Genomic DNA, 14,057 nt, shown 5'->3' with positions numbered 1-14,057 from the left:
CACACACCTCAGGTGGTGGACTCCCTCAGCGAAGAGGTTCGAGCTTGCCGACTAATGCCAAGTCTCGCGATATTTGGGGCGTTCGCGAACTGCGCGGGGCTGATCTCGTCTGGAGGGGAAGTCACTTCCGCCCGCTGAAAGGCTAACCCATCTTCTCGCGATATCTGGAGGGAGGCGAGCGATGGAGCGCTGAGGCGCTCGTTCTCGCGGGATTTACGGGCTCTGGCAAGCGTTGGCTGGTCGCTGAGGTGACGCCGCCGCGTCAGGCCCCACACAGCGCCCCCCGCTCCGGGCGGGCGATGCTGGGCAGCCGGCCCACGTGCCGTGCCCTCCTCGCCGCCGAGAGCGGCGGGGCTGCCGGGTGCCTGCCCCTAGCCCGATGGACATCTCCGCCCCGCAGTCCCGCGCGGACTCCCGCAAAGGTATGAGCTCCGAGCTCGCGCCTCTGCGCAGGCACACGTCTTCAGGGCACTTCCGGAAGCGGCTCCCGCGTGCTTCCTGTGATTGACAGCTGCGGGTTCGAACACTTGCCCGGCGGGAAGTCCTCGGCTTTGCGATTCAGCGGCCAGGACGAAAGAATTTAGTGCTGTCCCTCACAGTTACTCGCCGAGCAGTGGGAACAGACTCCTCATCTGTAAAACGAGGACTATTGCTTCTTGTGACTATTAGATGAGATGAGATGCAAGTGACTCCACTTTTGACCCATGGCGTTCAGTAAATGTCATTTTTGTCTTTATATATGCCAGTTATTAGTCAATAGCAGGGATCTGTTAGGTAGATGAGCAAAGGCCTATTTATTTAGTTCAGTTCACTTACATGGCGTATTGAAGCAGAATTTTGCCTCTAGTAGACCACCAAGAGCTTTTGAAAGTACAGTTATCTCACAAGCTATCAGGGATGCAGACTTGCCTCTAGCTTTTATTAATAAAATTGATTGATATAACAAACTTTGTGTATGTGTGTGCACCAGGCATGTGAAAGTCAAAGGATAGCTTGGGTGAGTCAGTTCTTCTGAATTCAGAGGCTGGAATCCAGGTCAGCAATATTAGCAGCAAGTTGGCTTACAGATGGAGTCAACCTTCAAGCCCTTACAGAACAGATTTACAACTGCGTGTTCTGTGCCCAGGAATCATTGGGTAAATCTTGCTCTTCCTTTGAGGAAGATATCTCATGAAAGTAAGCAGGGGCTCAGTGCTAATTTCAGGATAAGCAACAAACCTTGAACTCATAGGACTAAAAATTGGACATGTCATAATTAAGGGCCCATAAATAGAAATGCCGTTATGAATCTGACTGCTAAAGGCAAATGGTGGATCTTCTAAGTGACAGTGATGGGACCGGTATGTTTGTTCCTTGATGCTATTAGAAGATTTAGTCACTTGTGGTATTTTAGGGGGAAAATTGCTGATGGGAAGAACAGATCACTCAAGAGTCTCCAAGAAGGAAGTATGTTTCCTATGTTGGAAGCAAACAAAAAAAGACACTTTGGAATTGAGAGAGGCATCTCAATCATTAGGAGCAATACCCCCAGTCCTACCTTTCAGAGAAAATTCCTCCCTTGATCAGCAGTTCCAATCTCTGTAGTAACAGAATCATTATTCCTGACTCCAACTTCATCTATTTGGTTCTAGAAATAACCCAAACTCAGGTACAAAGGTGCCCATAAAAGATGTTGTCCTGGTGTTTTCCACATACATACAGGTCTACCTGAAAATTTTTTCTGAAATGTGTCTCCCAATACTTCTTTTCCATAGCACTCTGTTCTCTTCTTCCAAAGCACCTTTTGCCATAATGTTTATGACTATGAGTTTTTTAGGGTCTATCTCACTAGATCAATAATTTGTTTTCACTTAAAAATTCAGCTTATAGCCAGGCGTGGTGGCACATGCCTTTAATCCCAGTACTCGGGAGGCAGAGGCAGGTGGATTTCTGAATTCGAGGCCAGCCTGGTCTACAGAGTGAGTTCAGGACAGCCAGGGCTACACTGAGAAACCCTGTCTCGAAAAACCAAAAAGAAAAAAAAAAAAAAAAAAAAAAGAAAAGAAATTCAGCTTATGCTTGTTAACTGTTTTTTGTGTGTTAGTCTAAGATTTTCTCTTAACTAGATCTATTATTCCAATATGTATTATTCCTATAGATAAAGAATCAGACATTTAGAATAGTTTAAGTATATTTAAACTATTGATATACAGAGTTTTTTCAATAAGTCAAACTATAGGATATGGTATTAGAAAACAGTAGTACTAAATACATAGTCATGAATTGATGGTACAAGTTGGGGATATATGAGAGGAATAGAGAGAAGAAGGGTATAGAATAATATGTTTTATTCATTGATGTTTTAGGCATCTTTCATATGTACATTAATTTATTTATTAATTGACATATTCTTGAAAAGGAAGTTATCTCTAGTGGAAAACAAACAGACAAAATCAAATAAGCATATTTAAACATAGTGTAAATGCTATTGTGGTCATAAGATACTTGGAGAGAATAATGGGATATCTACTAAATAAGGTAGACTAGAGGTAGAGTGATTGGTTATGAGTGATTTAAGATAGAGTGATGGTGTCATGTACTAAGGACAAAGTCATCGAACTACTTACTAAATCAAATCTGATGTTGCCTTTTAAAATACAGGTTTATTAGAATACAGCCATGCTCATTTAGTTATTGTCTGTGACCACTTTTTGCTTTAAAGAGTAAGAGAATAAATGGTCTCTAAACTGTAATTTAACAAATAGCTAGTAGTTCCCTATAGAAAAAGTTTGCTAGCTCTTGCTTTCCAGAGATGTTGGCATAGAGAAAAATGATATTTTTGTTTCAGTTTCTTTGTTTTTTTGAGACAGGGTTTCTCTGTGTAGCCCTGGCTGTTCTGCTCTATAGTTCTTAGTCCAAACTAACCTCTCTGGCAGAGATATCAGAGTTCTGCCTGCCTCTGTCTCCTGAGTGCTTGGATTAAAGATTTGCACCACCATATCCAGCTGTGATTTGATTTTGAGGTAAAACCAGAAAAGAGATTGTAGTGGAATATGTGTAGGAGTAATAGAAAAAGAGGAAGAAGGGCTACCTTGAAAAGTTGTCTTTAAATAATGCTAGTTAATAAGATTCAGGGAAACTGCTCACTACTGTTTTTGACACTGTTCTTCATTTTATATCCATTATGTGGTACGGTGTCTAATGAACAATTGATGTTTGAAGCATATATGTTGAGCGTCAGATTAAGAAATTGTGTCTTTTAATTGAGAGGGAGATGCATGATTTAAAACAGAAATAATGTGTTAAGAATGACTGTAGTGGTATCATTAGCTTAGGCTCAGCCTGCACTGTTTTAGAAAGAAGATACTTGGACCTGCACAACTTTTTACCTCTGTAGTAAAGTAGGGTGTTATTTTCATAATAGTATAATAGTTTTCAGTTAGGATCTAAAAGAATTGAGTAGGAGAACTCGTTTTTTTCCATGTGTATTTAGGATAGCTATATGGTAAATACACCTCAGCAAAGTTAGTGGGAATAATGTTTTTGAGGAAAAATTGAAGAATGTCACAGTGAGCTGTTGTTGCTTAAGACAACGTACAGCCATCGTTGTATCCATGAATTAGTTAGGAAGCTCTAACTGGAGCCCCTCGGGAAGATCCCAGGAAGCCATTAATGGTCTTGTGGGGTTAGTGCAGTGTGTGTAAGAAAAACCATTTCCTTTATCCTTACAGTTATAGCTATCTATTTCTTGGATCCTTGCAATGAGGGATTCCACTTGAAAATTATTTTAGTGTCCTCTATTATTACCCTTTAAATGTTCTTAGTAGCATATTTTAGAAGACCTTTCCTCCATTCATAGTGGTGTGTCTTTAGGATAGAAAATAAAACAGAAGGCTGGACAGTTAATACAGAATAAGTTCATATGTATAGAGATCAGAATCTTCAGTGAATGACAGGCTCTTACAAAATTATTTTAGAATTCATCTCTTTTTAAAGGCTTATTTTATGTATCTTAGAATTCATCTCTTTTTAAAGGCTTATTTTATGTATGTGAGTGTTTTGCCTACATATATATGTGTACCACATGTCTGCCTGGAACACAGGGAAATCAGAAGAGAATGTTGAATAATCTAGAATTTGAGTTATGGATGGTTGTGAACCACCATGCGAATACTGGGAATTGAACTCTGGTCTTCTGCAAGAGCTTTAAATGCTCTTAACTTCAGAGCCATCTCTCTAGCTCCTAGAACTCATCATCTCTTACTAAACCCAAAAGGGATAATCTATGATGATTGTGACATCAATGTAGTTAAATAAGAGGTTCCCTACGTTAGTTAAATATCCCATGTTCAGGGAAGCATGGAGTAAATATAAAAAGCACATGCCACAAAAGCATTACTGTCCTGAACATTTTAGCTTACTCCTTACTGCATCTATTTCTTTTACTGCATCATATAAGGAGAATATGTACAATGTTCCTGAGCCAGCAAGACTATTTAAATCAGTGGCTTTCAGTTCTGGTTGTAACAACTAAACAAATTGTGAAAACAAATGTTCATGGCTTACATCTATTAATTGGAATCACCAGAGTTAGTCTCCTGGCAATTTATTTTTAAACCTAGCAAATATACTTTCAATGCTACACAGCTAGGATAAGAACTACAGAAAATAAATCAAACTGGTGATTATAGGAAACATCTGATATATATATATATATATATATATATATAGATATAGATATAGATATATAGATATATATATAGATAGATATATATACACATATATACATATATATACACACACACATATATATACATGCATATATATACATATATATGAAAATAAATATAAGCTATTTTGTTTCAGTTATTTGGAAAATATGTTAAATCTTTTTTCTCAATAAGTAAGGTATGACTTCCTAAGTTTTTCTTCCTTTTTATAGACAGGTGGTGTCCGGGAGAAAGATGTCTTGCTCCATCTTTGGATAACAAAAAGCTTTGTGAAGCAAGCATAAAATCTATTACTGTGGATGGAAATGGGAAACCTTTTGCAGTTGTCCTGTATCCAGACTTTCAAGAAAAGACAATACCTCTTCAAAGACTTCAAGAAGTAAAATCAACTAAAGATTACTCCAGAAGTCTTATATTTGATGATGAAGATTTAGAAAAACCTTATTTCCCAGATCGAAAAATTCCATCTTTGGCTAGTGCTTTTCAATTATCTGAAGATGGAGACTCAATTCCTTATACTATTAATAGGTACTTGCGAGATTACCAAAGGGAGGGCACTCAGTTTCTCTACAGACACTACATCGAGGGAAGAGGGTGTATTCTTGGTGATGACATGGGACTTGGAAAAACAATACAGGTATTTATATTAGTTACCTTATAATTAAAGATAAGCTCATATGTGTAAGAGTGAATACACTGCAAATCTCTGTAATAGCACCTGTTACCATAGGTTTTTGTTTGTGTTTATCTCACTAGTTGGATGGAAAGTTTTCAAGATTGAAGACAAGGACTCAATGTCTCATTGTTTTATGCTCAGTATTTTATTAGTATTTGGGGAATAACATTTTTTATTAATTTTTATTTTTAGAGAAAATGCTATATACAATGAGAAAAGTTAATTAACTTCTAGAGCCCCAAGCTCTTTAAGACAGAAATAATATAGCCCTTGCATTTTAAAGACAAATTGTGGTTTGGGTTTGGTGTGTCATTCATATTGTGGACAAGAGGTTTGTAAGGAGAAGTGTGCTAGATCTCCTTTCAAAATGGCATTTAATTTCATTTTTAAAAGATGTATAATATTTATAAATTATAAATTTATAATTTTCTTTCCCCTCTCCTAGCTCCTCTCAAATCTTCCCCTTTTCCCAACTTAATGTTCTTTTTTTCCTAATAAAAGAAAGAAAGAAACAAGCAACCCAAAATATCACCAACCACCACCAGCACACACACTCAAAAGAAAAACAAAGCAAAGAAAACCCATGGAATCCATCTTGTGTTAGTCTACAACTCCTGAGCATAAGGCCTGCCCTGGAATGTGGTTGATACATCCAATGTCACTCCACTGAAGTGACCCCCATTTTCCCTCTGTGATCAGCTGTGTGGAAATAGCTTTTTGGTTAGGAATGTGACTCTTCCCACTTCCATTGGCATGAACTTGTACAGGTCTTCTGTATGCTGTTGCAGTTTCTGAGTTGATGTATACATCAGCCCTGTTACAGCTAGAACATCTGTTTCCTTGGAGTTGTCCATTTCCTCTTCAGCATCAGTCTGAGGGCCTTGAGAGGTGGGGTGTGATGAAGACATCCATTTAGTGCAGTGCTCCAAAGTTCTTCCACTCTGCACTAGCACTTTTTTAAAAGTGTGATCCTGAAACACTCTTGTTTCTTTTTATGTCCTATGAGATGAAAAAAAAAAAAAAAGGAATGTGTTCATCTTTTTTTTTTTAATGATAAACTTTTGTGGGGGTTGTAGTGGAGAGACTAGGCCTTTTGTTTGAATGTTTGAGGTGCTGTTTCCCAGCCTCATATTTATTCTCTATCATGAAGTGACTGTATGTGAGGAAAGATGGCCTATAAAAGTGTTGCTTGCAGAGTTTAGAAAGGAATGTCTGAAAACAAAACTTTCCCTGACTGGTTTTTTCCACCCCTCTCTGAAATGTAGGTCATGACCTTTTATTATTCTAGATGTGACAGAATTAATTTTTTTTTCTGTAAGCAATTTTGTAAATATTCTACAATAAAGCACCTTCTGATTATTTTCTTTGAATTAGTTTTGTAAATCTTCATTCTAAATTTGTCATAGATCTGCAAATTCTAATTTTTATAGACCTGTACTGTGCCAATGGATTATGGTAGAGCAGGCCCAACCTTTTCCAAATATTCATGTTTTCTTTAGCCTGACTAAAGTGTTTCTCTAATCCATGAACCACCTGTATGATTCCTCACATCCTTCTTTTCCCTTTGGATATTAGCACATTATAGTTAGCATTACTTTAATTAACGTGTTAAGCTGAGAGATTTCCATGGTTTTAATTTCCCTGTTCACTTAGGGTGTATTCTCAACGAGTTGCCCTGGGTTGGAGCTGTTATATGTCTCCTTTGCTCTCACTAATCCCATTAATTTCTGCCTAGCTGGACACACACATATACACACACATTCATATATACACACACATACACATATTTATTTGTGTGTGTGTGTGTATGCATACTCATGCACATGTGCCACAGAGGATGGCTTGTGGCAGTTTTCCTATGTGGGTACCAGGGAATTGAGCTCAGGTCATCAGGCATGGTGACATGTGCCTTTGTCTACGGAAGCCATCTCCCTAGCCCTCCCTGGATTCTTTAACAATAACTATTTATTTTCTTGGTTTTCTCTGTCTTTTCCTTAACTGGATTTTCAGTCTGTCTCCTTGTCACTTCTGTCCTTCAAACCCCTGGGTTTCATGTTGCTGAGTGACCAAAGCAGTTACTGGAGGCTCTAGACTGTCTCAGCACCCAGCACAGTGCCTGTCTTGTCATGGGTAGTAGATGTGTGCTGTCTATGTGGTTGCTTCAGTTGTTGTTTTTTTTAAATCTAACATTAATGTAGCTGCATCAGTTTTTATTTGCTTTCTGTTTTTATATTCAGTCTTCAATTTATAATCATAATTTTCTCTGTCCTTGATTTTTTTATCTTTTACATAGCATACATATGTTGTGTCTGACAATCCTGATCTTTGAAATAAATTTACTATATTAAAAAAAAATAAGTGTGTATATGTGCTGTCTTCTGTGCACATACAAACACACTTGAAGGTCAGACATCTTTCTGGAGCTCTCTTCCCCAGTATGGGCATCAGATCTAACTTAGAAAGTCTGTCTTGGAGGCAAGCCTTTTCACCTGTTGAGCCATCTTGCTGGCCCAGGCTTTGCTTCTTATGTAGAGCATCCAGTTTATACATAGAGTGCTATTGGGCTATTATGTTAATATTTATTTTTTATTTATATGTCTTTTTTTTTTTTGCTGTCTTTTGGATAGATTGTGTTGCATTGCCTTGAACCCTGCTTGTTAAGTAGGTAGTTATCTTTTCTTAGTGATTACCCCAGAGCTCATGATAGATGCTTTCTGCTTATCAAATATAGCATGCACTTTTTTTTTTTCCTTTGTGGACATAATACGGGCCTTAGGAACTGTAGCTACCCCTACTCCTAACCCTGACTTAGATAAAAGAGTTGTAGCCTAACTTCTTGTCATTTAATGCCAACAAAAGGTTGTTTGGTTTTCTTTTCAGTCGGTATACCGCATCTTCCTGCCTGCTTGCTATTTTTCTTGCTCTTACATTTTGCTCTTGCTGCTGTACTGCTCTTTTGCCTAGAATCGTCTACTTGTGCTTAGATTTTTTTTTTTTACTTATACTACTTTTATATTTTATATTAATATTTTTATATTTACACATTACAAGAGTGTGGTTCTTTTTGTAATCAATTGGCTGCTTTTAGTTGTCTGAAAATATCTTCATTTTACATTCTTAAATATTGTTACTGAGTATAAAAACCTAGATTATATTATTCTCCTTATTACTTTACTTTGAAAGTATTGTATTGTATAGTGTCTTTATTGTTTTTTATTACTTTGTATTTAATTGTTGCTGTATTGTAGGTAATCTGATCTATTTAGCCTCTTTTAAATCAATTTTGTGTCTCAGTTTTATTTTATGAAGTACCTACTTGTGAATTTTTGTTAATTTTTAAAATTTTACCATGGTGAGTAATTAATATTCATCACTAATGAGCCTGTGGCTTAAGATACTATTTTATTTTACTTTTATTAGATATTTTCTTTATTTACATTTCAAATGTTATCCCCTTTCCTAGTTTTCCCTCTGAAAATCCCCTTCCCCCTCCTACCTCCCTCTGTTCCCCAACCCACCCACTCCTATTTCTGGCCCTGGCAGTCCCCTATACTGGGGCATAGAACCTTCACAGGACCTAGGGCCTCTCCTCCCATTGATGACCAACTAGGCCATCCTCTGCTACATATGCAGCTAGAGACACACGTTCCACCATGTGTTTTCTTTGATTGATGGTATAGTTCCAATTCTGGTACTGGTTAGTTCATATTGATGTTCCTTCTATGGGGCTTCAAATGATCAACCTTTATTTCTTCAAATAAATCTCATTACCATTTCCTTTATCATTTGGGATTTAGATTATAGATATCTGCATATTAAAAATTACTTTTCGTATAAGATGTGCACTGACAAGAAAATGTATGGAATTACAGTCACACCTGTATGTTATAAACAACCTGGTAAAGTTGAAGGATTGCTAAAGTTTGAGGCCACTTTGACAGGACCTTCTGTCAGCTCCCTTATTTAGCCCCAATACAGACTTTTCATTATAGTTTTTGTAAGTCTATAATTTATAATTTATGCTTAAAAGTAATGCTTTTCCTTCTATATAGATACCAACTCATATATATTTCCCACACATCTTTAAAATAACCCTACTGATATTATTGTTGTCATCTTTACAGGTAACTATGAGTTTAATTACCTTACTGAAGTTCACATAGTTGCCAAATAACCAGAGCTAACATTTGAACCAACAAGTATCTAATTGATTGAGTGTTCCTTGCCCTTGATTGTTGGAGTCTGCATCCTTTTCTTATTTTTATCCTTCTCAATTAATTTTTGGAGAAAGGTTGCTATTCAAATGGTATGTTTTGATGAGCGTATTAGCCTATCTTAAATTAGCCCCTGTCATTCATTAGATAAACATAGGTACAAAATTTTGAGGCAAATACTTTCTCCTTGGAGGAATTTATTTTCTACAAGAAAAGGAAAAAAAAAAGTGTATAGTTTATTCTAGAGGCTTTGAGAAGATAGCTTCCATGGATAGAAACAAATACTAAGGTACTATCTCAGATGATGGAATCACAAAAGAACTCACCTGGTGGGCAGAATTGTCCCGAGAGGAGATGCCAGTATGGAGTTTTATGTGTTGCTTGTTAAGTTAAAGAAAGTCCCAGTGTTTTTCTGTTTCCCCTAACATCTTTTTGCCTGTAGTGTGCTACTGATTAGATTGTCATGTGCACAGGAAAGTTATGCATAGTAATAGAAAAACACTTTTTATTTCCAGGTTATTTCATTTCTGGCTGCAGTTTTGCATAAAAAGGGAACTCGTGAAGATATTGAAAATAACATGCCAGAGTTTTTACTAAAAAGTATGAAAAAGAAGCCGCCTTCTACAGCTAAAAAGGTGAATAAAAGGGTTCAACTCATAAAGTTGACATTGCAAACATAGAAGCATTTAAACACAATGTAATGTATCTTACATTTTAATACAAGAGTTTGAACATAAAAATATTTATTTTATAAGACTATTTTTTAACAATTTTTTATTAGATATTTTCTTCATTTACAATTCAAATGCTATTCCAAAAGTCCCTTATACCCTCCCCCGACCCTGCTCTCCAACCCACCCACTCCCACTTCCTGGCCCTGGTATTCCTCTGTATTGGGGTATATAATCTTTGCAAGACCAAGGGCTTCTCCTCCCAATGATGGCCGATTAGGCCGTCTTCTGCTACATATGCAGCTAGATACATGACCTCTGGGGGTACTGGTTAGTTCATATTGCTGTTCCTCCTATAGGGTTACAAACCCCTTCAGCCTCTTCGGTACTTTCTCTAGCTCCTCCATTGGGGGCCATGTGTTCCATCCAGTAGATGACTGTGAGCATCCACTTCTGTATTGCCAGGCACTGGCATAGCCTCACAAGAGACAGCTATATCAGGGTCCTATCAGCAAAATCTTGCTGGCATATGCAATTGTGTCTGTGTTTAGTGGTTGATTATGGTATGGATCCCTGGATGGGGCATTCTCTTCATGGTCCGTCTCATCTCCAAACTTTGTAACTCCTTACATGGCTATTTTGTTCCCCATTCTAAGGAGGGACTAAGTATCCATACTTTGGTATTCCTTCTTCTTGAGTTTCATGTGTTTTTTCAAATTGTATTTTGGGTATTCTAAGTTTCTGGGCTAATATCCACTTATCAGTGAGTGAATATCATGTGAGTTCTTTTGTGACTGGGTTACCTCACTCAGGATGATACCCTCCAGATCCATCCATTTGCCTAAGAATTTCATAAATTCATTGTTTTTAATAGCTGAGTAGTACTCCATTGTATAAATGTACCACATTTTCTGTATCCATTCCTCTGTTGAGGGACATCTGGGTTCTTTCCACCTTCTGACTATTATAAATAAGGCTGCTATGAACATAGTGGAGCATGTGTCCTTATTACCTGTTGGAACATCTTCTGGATATATGCCCAGAAGAGGTATTGTGGGATCCTCCGGTAGTACTATGTTCAGTTTTCTGAGGAACCGCCAGACTGATTTCCAGAGTGGTTGTACAATCTTGCAATCCCACCAGCAATGGAGGAGTGTTCCTCTTTCTCCACATCCTCGCCAGTATCTGCTGTCACCTGAATTTTTGATCTTAGCCATTCTGACTGGTGTGAGGTGGAATCTCAGGGTTGTTTTGATTTGCATTTCCCTGATGATTAAGGATGCTGAACATTTTTTCAGGTGCTTCTCAGCCCTTCGGTATTCCTTAGTTGAGAATTCTTTGTTTAGTTCTGTACCCCATTTTTTAATGGGGTTATTTGATTTTCTGGAGTCCACCTTCTTGAGTTCTTTATATATATTGAATATTAGTCCCCTATTGGTTTTAGGATTGGTAAAAATCCTTTCCCAATCTGTTGGTGGCCTTTTTGTCTTATTGACAGTGTCTTTTGCCTTACAGAAGCTTTGCAACTTTATGAGGTCCCATTTGTCGATTCTCAATCTTACAGCACAAGCCATTAGTGTTCTGTTCAGGAATTTTCCCCCTGTGCCCATATCTTCGAGGCTTTTCCCTACTTTCTCCTCTATAAGTTTTAGTGTCTCTGGTTTTATTTTGAGTTCCTTGATCCACTTAGACTTGCGCTTAGTACAAGGAGATAAGAATGGATCAATTCGCATTCTTCTACATGATAACTGCCAGTTAAGCCAGTACCATTTGTTGAAAATGCTGTCTTTTTTCCACTGGATGGTGTTAGCTCCTTTGTCAAAGATCAAGTGACCATACGTGTGTGGATTCATTTATGAGTCTTCAGTTCTATTCCATTGATCTACCTGTCTGTCACTGTACCAGTACCATGCAGTTTTTTTATCATAATTGCTCTGTAGTACAGCTTGAGGTCAGACATGGTGATTCCCCCACTGGTTCTTTTATTGTTGAGAATAGTTTTTGCTATCCTAGGTTTTTTGTTATTCCAGATGAATTTGCAAATTGCTCTTTCTAACTCTGTGAAGAATTAAGTTGGAATTTTGATGGGGATTACATTGAATCTGTAGATTGCTTTTGGCAGGATAGCCATTTTTACTATATTAATCCATGAGCATGGGAGATCTTTCCATCTTCTGAGATCTTCTTCGATTTCTTTCTTCAGAGACTTGTTCTTCTCATACAGATCTTTTCCTTCCTTAGTTAGAGTCACACCAAGGTATTTGATATTATTTGTGACTATTGTGAAGGGTGTTGTTTCCCTAATTTCTTTCTCAGCCTGTTTATCCTTTGTGTAGAGAAAGGCCACTGATTTGTTTGAGTTGATTTTATATCCAGCTACAGCCCTGAAGCTGTTTATCAGGTTTAGGAGTTCTCTAGTGGAATTTTTAGGGTCACCTATATATACTATCATATCATCTGCAAGTAGTGATATTTTAACTTCTTCCTTTCCAATTTGTATACCCCTGATCTCCTTTTGTTGTCTTAATTTCTCTGGCCAGGACGTCAAGTACTATACTGAATAGGTAGGGAGAAAGTGGGCAGCCTTGTCTAGTCCCTGATTTTAGAGGGATTGCTTCAAGCTTCTCACCATTTACTTTGATGTTGGCTACTGGTTTGCTGTATATTGCTTTTATTATTTTTAGGTATGGGCCTTGAATTCCTGATCTTTCCAAGACTTTATCATGAATGGGTGTTGGATTTTGTCAATGCTTTCTCAGCATCTAACGAGATGATCATGTGGTTTTTGTCTTTGCATTTGTTTATATAGTGGATTACGTTGATGGATTTCCGCATATTGAACCATCCCTGCATCCCTGGAATGAAGCCTACTTGATCATGATGGATGATCATTTTGATGTGTTCTTAAATTCGGCTTGTGAGGGTTTTATTGTGTATTTTTGCATCAATGTTCATAAGGGACATTGGTCTGAAGTTCTCTTTCTTTGTTGGATCTTTATGTGGTTTAGGTATCAGAGTAATTGTAGCTTCATAGAATGAATTGGGTAGAGTACCTTCTCTTTCTATTTTGTGGAATAGTTTGAGGAGAATTGGAATTAGGTCTTCTTTTAAGGTCTGATAGAACTCTGCATTAAACCTATCTGGTCCTGGGCTTTTTTGGTGGGGGGGTAATATGGGACTATTTAGGTCATTAATCTGATCCTGATTTAACTTTGGTACCTGGTATCTGTCTAGAAAATTGTCCATATCATCCAGGTTTTCCAGTTTTGTTGAGTACAGCCTTTTGTAGTAGGATCTGATGATGTTTTGGATTTCCTCAGGTTCTTTGGGTTGGAAGTCGATTTTATTCAATATTAGAATGGCTACTCCAGCTTGTTTCTTCGGACCATTTGCTTCAAAAATTGTTTTCCAGCCTTTTACTCTGTTGTAGTGTCTGCCTTTTTCCCTGAGGTGTTTCCTGTATGCAGCAAAATGTTGGGTCTTGTTCACGTATCCAGTCTGTTAGTCTATGTCTTTTTATTGGGGAATTGAATCCATTAATATTAAGAGATATTAAGGAAAAGTAACTATTGCTTCCTGTCATTTTGCTTTGGGTTCAGTTCTGTGGTGTTAAATGGTTCTACAGATCTTATATATCCTATTATACGCCACTTACAACAACTAGACTAGGAAAAGAAAAAAGGAAGAAAAGTAATGTGATTTAAAACGTAAATACAGTTAAATGTATTCAGAATGTTCCAGCAAGTGTAAGAGTAGGAAAAGAGAAATGTATCCCCCATGTGGTTGA

At 37.5% G+C, this 14,057-nt stretch overlaps 1 protein-coding gene across 2 annotated transcripts in view; it reads left to right on the top strand.

Annotated features, from left to right (window-relative positions):
* The first annotated feature begins 204 nt into the window (after positions 1 to 204).
* The window catches only part of Ercc6l2 (ERCC excision repair 6 like 2), a 95,035-nt gene continuing 81,182 nt past the window's right edge, over positions 205 to 14,057 (top strand). The window contains exons 1-3 of one of the 2 annotated variants that reach the window (XM_021180506.3): positions 208 to 422; positions 4,922 to 5,346; positions 10,115 to 10,234. In XM_021180506.3, the coding sequence (XP_021036165.2) occupies positions 380 to 422; positions 4,922 to 5,346; positions 10,115 to 10,234 (588 nt within the window). In that variant the 5' untranslated portion in view covers positions 208 to 379. Of the gene's footprint in view, positions 423 to 4,921; positions 5,347 to 10,114; positions 10,235 to 14,057 lie in introns of both variants that reach the window. The other variant, XM_029468330.2, reaches the window with a different exon arrangement.

This window comes from Mus caroli, unplaced genomic scaffold (assembly GCF_978045245.1).
Source record: "Mus caroli unplaced genomic scaffold, Mus_caroli_1 scaffold_15, whole genome shotgun sequence".
Classification (NCBI taxonomy): Eukaryota; Metazoa; Chordata; class Mammalia; order Rodentia; family Muridae; genus Mus; species Mus caroli.
Note: the sequence above shows the minus strand (reverse complement) of the source record. Positions and strands in the feature narration are given on the sequence as shown.